The 8682-nt window shown below is 42.5% G+C and overlaps 1 protein-coding gene across 1 annotated transcript in view; it reads left to right on the top strand.

The window, feature by feature from the left end:
* Window positions 1-8438, top strand: part of FOXN1 (forkhead box N1) — a 21477-nt gene extending 13039 nt beyond the window's left edge. Inside the window, exons 6-8 of the mRNA XM_014953021.1 lie at window positions 4339-4546; window positions 5119-5634; window positions 8176-8438. Coding sequence (XP_014808507.1) covers window positions 4339-4546; window positions 5119-5634; window positions 8176-8438 — 987 coding nt within the window. The remainder of the gene's footprint in view (window positions 1-4338; window positions 4547-5118; window positions 5635-8175) is intronic.
* The last annotated feature ends 244 nt before the right edge of the window (window positions 8439-8682 follow it).

Here is an 8682-nt window from a genome sequence, read left to right as displayed (position 1 = left end):
TTTTTTTTTTTTTTTTTTTTTTTTTTTTTTTTCCCTGATCCTTGCATATTTTTCTTAATTAATATAAAAGTTGATGAGAATGAGGTTACTGCTGTCATATGCATTATAGAAAAAGAATGGTGCAGGGGGTACTACCGGAACACTCACTACTTTTGATGGATTTTTGCATTTTACTTACAAATACAGTCAAATGATTGAGTAATTCCATACCAAAACCATCCTTAAAAAAAGCAGGGGAGAATAAGCAAGCAAATATTATGTTTACGGGCACTTCACCCTATCTGTCTCTGGTCTTTACAGGAGGCCACAGAATTGTCAATATATGGCAAAAGCTGGTGTCCTCAATCCTCCTTTTATGGAGAGTCTTCAGCAAGATAAAGTAATATAAAAATCAGCAAAGAACATTTTGTTGTTGCTACCAGAACACACTAAATAGCAGGATACAACAGGGGGAGGGAAAGCAATTTGAGCTGGAGAGAAGCAGAGTACAAGTGTGCACAGAATCTTGCTGGGAGACATGAGATGATACAAGCCTAGTCAAATTAACTTGTATTCGCTGCCACAGCAAATTTAGTTTCTATGATGCAACAATCTCATTTCTAGTTGAAACAGAGCAATCCAACTCCTACGTCCTAAAAAAAACATCTACACAGCTAAAGTTGAATTACTCTTTGATGTACCTCTCCCTTCTCCTGAGACCTAGATTTAAAGAGAAAGGGTTTTGCAAGATCACTGAACTCTTTAAACTTCAAGAGGCGGGCAGGATCAATGGGGCTGCACAATAATATTTTTTGCTTGTCATCCTTTTTTTTTTTTCCCTTTGTAGTGATTAGTGAGTCTAACAGAAAGCTTTAATCTTGGTAATTGGAGTTATTGCCAGTGGTCCAAGAGGTTAGAGAGGTCTGTGGCCTGGTGGAACTTCCAGCAGCAAGTGATCTCTCCACACAACTCCATCCGCACCACACCAAAGGCAGCAGTAGCACAAAGGAGCCATGGCAAGGAGATTGTGACTACACAACAGCAACTTTGGTAGCCAAAGCTCCCTTCATTAGCAGGCAATCAAACTTAATCAAAGTTAACTTAAAAATCTGGTGACAGGGCTGTAACATGAACACGCTGCCAGAGTGTCCCCCCTTCAGGCCCCTGCTCGGTAAATGACTCTTTCTTGCTCCTCAGCAATATCACTTTTAACGCAAGAACCTGTTCAGCTCCTGGCAGCACTCTCCAGAATAAATCCGTGTGCTTTTCTCTCTTACGTTTCTAAAACTATCTCATAGTTTACACCCCCACACCTTCTGAAAACCTCTGAGAAACACACGCCACTCCCATCTTCTCTGGTGCTTAGCAGAAACACTAATTATCCTGTCTGGGCCCAGGCAGAGGTAGATGTGGCCTCATGTGCAGGGCAAGAAACATGAATATTCTTTCAGGTCAGCTCATTTCAGTAGCTGAGCACTCATCTCACTGAGGAGGAACAGTTTTATTTACTTTAGGAACTGCCAGAGAGCAGCCTGAATACGATCCGCAAGGGAGAAAAACTGATTCATCATCTTTAGTATTCCCCTATGGCAGAAAGAGTTTTAAAGGGGTTTTTTTGTTGGTTTGTTTGGTGTTTTTGGTGTTTTTTTTGTTTGGTTGTTGGTTTTTTTTTTAAATAGAAATGTATGTTGTCTCACCTAGGGGCCTGGCTAACAGAACAGTGAAATGCTGACATCAGGTGGGCCAAAAAGGTAGAAACTGTGCTGCTGTGAGGGAAAAATAGTTTCTTTTTCAGTAAATAACATAATATTTAAATAAATAATAGTATTTAACTACCACAACAAAACTGATTTTTTTTTTTTAATGAAGGAAGCAAGTATTAAATTTGACCCTTAAGTTCTTTAGTGAGGCTTGTAACCTGATCTCTTTCTATGACAAAGTGACTGTCTCGGTGGATGAGGGAAGGGCTCATGGATGTTGTTTACCTGGACTGTAGTAAAGCCTTTGATATGGTTTCCCCAGAGCATTCTCCTGGAGAAACTGGCTGCCCACGGCTTGGACAGGAGTGCTCTTCACTGGGTTAAAAATTTTCTGGAGGCTGGGACCAGAGAGTGGTGGTGAATGGAGTTAAATCCAGTGGGCGGCCAGTCACGAGGAGTGTCCCCCAGGGCTCGGTGTTGGGGCCGGTTCTCTTTAATATCTTTATCAATGATCTGGACAAGGGGATCAAGTGCACCCTCAGTCAGTTCCCAGACAACACCAAGTTGGGTAGGAGTGTTGACCTGCTAGAGGGGAGAAAGGCTTTGCAGAGGGATCTGGACAGGCTGGATGGATGGGCCAAGGCCAATGGTGTGAGGTTCATCAAGGCCAAGTGCCGGGTCCTGCCCTGGGGTCACACCAACCCCCTGCAGATCTGCAGGCTGGGGGCAGAGTGGCTGGAGCTGCCTGGTGGAAAAGGACCTGGGAGTGGTGGTCAACAGCCAGCTGAACATGAACCAGCCGTGTGCCAAGGTGGCCACCAGCATCCTGGCCTGTGACAGGAACAGCGTAGCAAGTAGGCCTACGGACGTCATTGCCCCCTTGTACTTGGCACTGGTGAGGCCCCACCTCAAACACTGTGTCCAGTTTTGGGCCCTTCACGACAAGAAAGACATTGAGGTGGTGGAACATGTCCAGAGAAGGGCAACAGAGCTGGTGAGGGGTCTGGAGCACAGGTCTTCTGAGGAGAGGCTGAGGGAGCTGTGGGTGTTCAGCCTGGAGAAAAGGAGGCTGAGGGGAGGCCTTTTCGCTCTCAACAACCCCCTGAAAATAGGGTGTAATGAGGGGGGTCAGTCTCTTCTCCCAGGTAACAGGCCATAGGACAAGAGGAAACAGCCTCAAGCTGCACCAGGGGATGTTTACACTGGATATTAGGAAAAAATTTTTACACTGAAATGGTTATTAAGCATTGGAAGAGGCTGCCCAGGGAAGTGGCTGAGGCACCATCCCTAGAGATCTTTAAAAGATGGGCAGACATAGTGCTGAGAGACATGGCTTAGTGATGGCTTTTGTCAGTGTTACATTGACGGTTGAACTCAATGATCTGAAAGGTCCCTTCCAACCATGGCAATTCTAAGATTCTAACCCTTTTAACCCACAAGATAATCCTTCACAAGCAGCTAGGAAAGAACCGACTTTACATTCCTCATAAAAGTAGAATTCCTGTCAAAGTATGTTCAAAAATTCATGGTGTATCATGTAAAAGCAAAAATGCACACATACGGAACAAATTGCATTGTGCAGTACGTACCAAAAGAAAAGCAGTGACACCTCAGGAATTTACTATAGGAATCTTCTGATATGAACACGCATACTAATTTACAAAGCCTTAATGTGATGGGCAGCATCTTCTGGCCACACAACTAAGTAAGCAGAAATGAGTGAAATCAAGTAAACAAACACCAGAAAAACTTATATGCAATAAAAGGATACAGTGCCAGGTCTTCAAGATCAGCAGTTCAGGCTAGCAGGGAAACAGGCATTTCCCATTAGAATCTGAGCGTGACCGTTTTGCTGGGTATTTCCCTCTTCATCGTTCATAGTAATATTCAAAGTTCTTTTACAAGCAATCAGGGAAAAAAAAAAAGGAAAAAAAAAATATTTTAAAAATTGAACTGTATAAGCAGAGGGTTTGCACTAGGTTTCCTCCCTCATTGATCAGAAACAGCCTAAATAAAAATAAAGGAATCCTTTCAATGAGGCTTATGTGTATTCTTTAGTTTAAGAAACTTTCCAGTTTCCACTATTGAGTTAAAAATAAATGCAAAGAAAAAAGATGCAGTGATCAGCTGTAGAAACCTGTATCTCATCTGTAGGGATTGTGATTAAACCATTTGGTTATAGAATTGGCTGGCATACAAAGTTACACCTACAGGAGCGTGCTAAAATTCTTTTGAAGTCTGCCTGGACACTTAATTTGAGCCCAAGTAGCACGTAGTCCTTCAATTAAGTGCTTGCAATTTCTCTGGGTGTTCCAGAAGAGATTAAGACAGATTTCCTGTTAGTTCACAGTTTTAGAATATAATTCTTTACACACGTAATTCTTCTGACTTGCAAATTCACTCTTAAACACCCTGCAGCCCCTCTGACAAGGCCAACCTTCTTGCTTAAAAGATCAGTTACTATTTTATCTGATTTGTCTCATCCCGCACAACATGACTCTAATGTTTTTTGTGGCTTCCCTCTAATGTACAAGTTTCGTATTGTAGAAAGTATAATCTAAATGGCATTTCTTATAATCTTACCAGTCAAAACAGAAATATATTTGTTGGTTCTTTTTTTCCTTGAAGTTCCATTCTTAGATTGGATTTGTTTTTCCAGACAGCTCCAGATGGCTGGAAGAATTCTGTGCGCCACAACTTATCTTTGAACAAATGCTTTGAGAAAGTCGAAAACAAGTCAGGCAATTCTTCTCGGAAAGGCTGTTTGTGGGCTCTAAATCCAGCCAAAATTGATAAGATGCAGGAGGAGCTTCAAAAATGGAAGAGGAAAGACCCAGTTGCTGTAAGGAAGAGTATGGCAAAGCCAGGTCAGTAATACGTCAGCGTGCTCATTCCCAAACTGTACTCCCCAGAACTTTTCTTTGCAATAGGCACAAAGCCGTATAAAAAAATTTACACAACTGAGGAAAGCATTTAAAAGATTTTCCTGGTTATAATGTGATTGGCAAAACAAGAAAAAAAAAAAAAACAAAACAAAACACCAGAATTAAATAAGACCTGGGTTTGCAGGAATGTTTCCAAATGGGCACAAAGAAGCTTCACCAAGAAAACATTCTGTCTTGAATCTCAACAAACTTTAAGATAAAACACCACTGAAATAAGTACCATAGAATAAAATTTGAAATTAACTGAGAAGTATCCAACCTTTAAACACAAAAAGGCAATTTATCACACACTCACCTGACAATGATAATTTACAAAAACATTTCAGGCTTTTGGAGTTCTTCTCATATATGGCCTAGCACTTCTGCTTGCCATTCCACTCACCCATTTCCTGAGGAACATTAAAATTCCAGCCACAAGCTCTGAAAATTAAGGCTCTGTCAGGAACAAGTCAGTCACAGCTCTTTTTTTTTTTTTTTTTCCCCTTGTTTTGTAGAAGAACTTGACACACTGATCGGCGACAAAAGTGAAAAGCTGAGATCTTCCATCATGTCCTGCAGCCCGACAGGGGTTGCAAGTGCTTCCCTCTCCAGGCAGATGGCAGTCCAGCCCCATTCCATGGTGGAGCCATCTCTTTCCTCCGGCATCCCACAGCCCTTACACAGCATCCCCGCCTCGGGACCTCTCCATGTCAAGACCCCAGTACCAAATATGCTCGGGGGGCAGCAAACCGCCTGCTATCCATCACCACAGGGTTTTCCTCACATCTCCACTCCACTGATGCAACAGCCACCTGACCCTCAGACCCTCTATTCTTCTGGGGAGGCTCAAGGCGAGCTGGGAACTCAGCCCTGCGCCCCCCAGGACTCCCCACTGCCAGCACAGACCCCCCCTAGCTGTGGGGCAAGAGTGTCCCCAGCCCACACAGCCCCGGGCACGCTTCTGCAGGAGGGGGAGCTCAGCAATGACATCGATGCTCTTAATCCGTCCCTGACTGATTTTGATCTCCAAGGTAGGTATCTAAGGTATTTTTATTCATCACATCCCAACCTGCATAAGGTCATAGAATGGTTCAAGTTGGAGGCGACCTTAAAGACCATCTAATTCTAACCCTCCCTCCTCTGGGCAGGGACATCTCCCACCAGACCAGGTTGCTCAAAGCCCCATCCAGCCTGGCCCTGAACACCTCCAGGGATGGGGCAGCCACAGCTCCTCTGGGCAACCTGGGCCAGCATCTCACCACCCTCATAGTGAAAAATTAAATCCTAATCTAAATCTCCCATCTTTCAGCTTAAAACCCTTACCTATTGCTCCGCTCCCTGACCAAGAGTCCCTCCCCGACTTTCCTGTAGCCCTTTAAGTGCTGGAAGCAGCTCTAAGGTCTCCCTGGAGCCTTCTCATCTCCAGGCTGAACAACCCCAACTCTCTCAGCCTGTCTTCATAAGCAGAGGTGCTCCAGCCCTCTGAGCATCTTCATGGCCTCCTCTGGTCCTTGGCTCCAATAGGTCCAGGTCTTTTGTTGGGGCCTCCAGAGCTGGAGGCAGCACTGCAGGGGGGTCTCACCAGAGCGGAGCAGAAGGGTAAAATCTCCTCCCTCAACCTGCTGGCCATGCTGCTGGGGATGCAGCCCAGGAAGATGCATTTATGTCCTTTTTTAATTTCTTGTCCTTGCAGCTGCTACAAAGACCAGCTTACTTGGTTACGTTATTTTGCACAATATAGAATTTTGCACTGTACCTTTAAAAAGTTGCCCAAGAAAGCTACAGATTTACATCCGGAGTTTAAAAAAACAAACCTGATTACTCTTGACTACAATATTAAGCACTGCAATACATTATTTAGAAGGTATATTTTAAATTCAGACATATTTTCCACTGAAAACTTCTCAAGCACAACTATTTAGTGTGTATCAAGAGAAATGTTACGTGAGGGAGCACAAAGAGAAATAATTTTGATTGAATTAACATGTTAGCATTTTTCTTTATCAGTATTTATTCAAACGCCTTCTACATCTCTGCTCAAAAGAATGCTATTTACTCCTTCCCAAGGCATTCATATGATCTATGCCCTGAACAATTATATTTTCTGAGGTGCCTTCTTGAATACTTAGTTACATAATGCTGACAGTAAAGTTTTTTATATTAAATAATTGAAGAATCTTGAACGGGCAGGATTTTGAACACTAAGAACACAGCTTTCCATGCAAAATAAAAAAAAGAAAAACCGACCAAGTTTATGCGTGTGTAAATATATTTTTTTTTAATTTAAGTATACATAGAAAATAAAACCTATCCAAATGATGAAGCGCTTGCTGCACCAAATAACATGCAAGAATTGCCTTCCTGCACAGACAAAAAATGGTACACAAAGCAACCTAAAAGACAGAGCAAAAAAACCCAGCCTTAATAGCCTACATGACTCAGCGAATGCAGCTGCCGTGCCATTGTACTGTCACAAATATTCCGCAACCCTGCCATGCCCCAATTGCTTTACTAAGATTAACAACACAGGTTTTTTTGGTTTTTTTGAATCCTCAGCCTCTTCCCCTTCCAGGCAAGTGGGTCTCACATTCCACTCCTTTTTCTTTCCATTTCACTCAGTTAATCTGGAAGACTCTCGTTTGTGCCATGAATATTCTGTGTGCTTCACCAACATGGCACAATTCCAGCTCCACTCTGTTCTTGCCCTTTGCCTTAAATTATTTAACCTTATCTACGCTTTTTACTCACTTTCTTTACAAAACTACCAAATCTCAATTTAGCGGTCATAGAACTTAAGACAAGGCCTACACGCTTGGAGCAAAATCATTATACGCACACATTAAAAAAATATATCTAAAAAAAAAAACCCAAATCAAACTTCTTCTAGCAAAAGGGCTAAGTGTTATCCCATTTGATAGCCTGGGGATGATGGGTACGGCTTCGGAGCTACAATCTCCCTGCCACCACCCCCCCGAAGAAATCTTCAATGATGAATATGAAAAATACAGGCCTCCTGCAGTAACTTATTTAATGTTTTCCCTGTGACAGGCACGTTCAGTGGAAAGATGAGAAACTTTTTGGGGACACGTTAGAAAAAAGTAGCATTTCTCATCTTTCGATTCGTCAGGTCGATCACACACCCAGAAATTCAGTTTGTAATTAAGAGAATGCTACAGTGTAAGAATACAAGAAGGCCAGTTGCAAAGTCATAGTATTTGCAGATTTGTCCCACAAAGTGCCGTCAGCTCTTCCGTATTTTATAAAGAGGCAATTTCCTCTTCCAAAATTAGAGGGGGGGGAGGGGGGTCAGATAGAAGTTACGCTTCATGAGGATACATTTGCAACAGAATCTTGCCAATTACCAAGTGAAATACTTTTCTTCAATTAATGCTGCTTTTTCCCAGATTTAAATTTAAATTTATTATGGAGACAGACAAATAATAAATATTTAAAAATTCTTACTCACACAAGATTAAGAGTACCTACACATACAGCATCTGTATAAATTGTTGACTTCTGTAAAATTACATTTAAAAAAGCAAGTTGAGTCAATCTGTTTTGGTTTGTTATAGGAAACCTTTGGGAGGAGCTGAAAGATGACAGCCTGGCCGTGGACCCTCTGGTTCTCATTTCATCATCCCCAACGTCATCCTCGTGTTTCCCATCCCACTGCCAGCTGGGGACCGGTCCCACCAGCAGCGCCCAGAGCGGAGCCCCCCACAGCAACCTGCCCGACCTACAGCTCACCACCCTCTACTCCGCCTTCATGGAGCTGGACACCGTCTCTCCCGCCTACCTAAGTAATCCTGGATCCAAACCTATAGCACTGATGTGAACCACGCACCAACCGAATTTATTATTATTATTATTATTATTTTGTCTAAATACAGTCCTAACCATCACACGCACTTACCTGTCTGATTTATGTCAGCTGAAACTGTGTCCGTCGGAATAAGGATCATCTTTTTCCAGAACTCACCCGCAGGATATGTAGCTCTACTATGATAATTTTCTATGGACAGATACTAAAAAAAAAACACAACAAAAAACTAAAAACTATTTAAAAATAATATTGTTAA

This window comes from Calidris pugnax, unplaced genomic scaffold (genome assembly GCF_001431845.1).
Source record: "Calidris pugnax isolate Ruff unplaced genomic scaffold, ASM143184v1 scaffold133, whole genome shotgun sequence".
Taxonomy (NCBI): Eukaryota; Metazoa; Chordata; class Aves; order Charadriiformes; family Scolopacidae; genus Calidris; species Calidris pugnax.
Note: the sequence above shows the minus strand (reverse complement) of the source record. Positions and strands in the feature narration are given on the sequence as shown.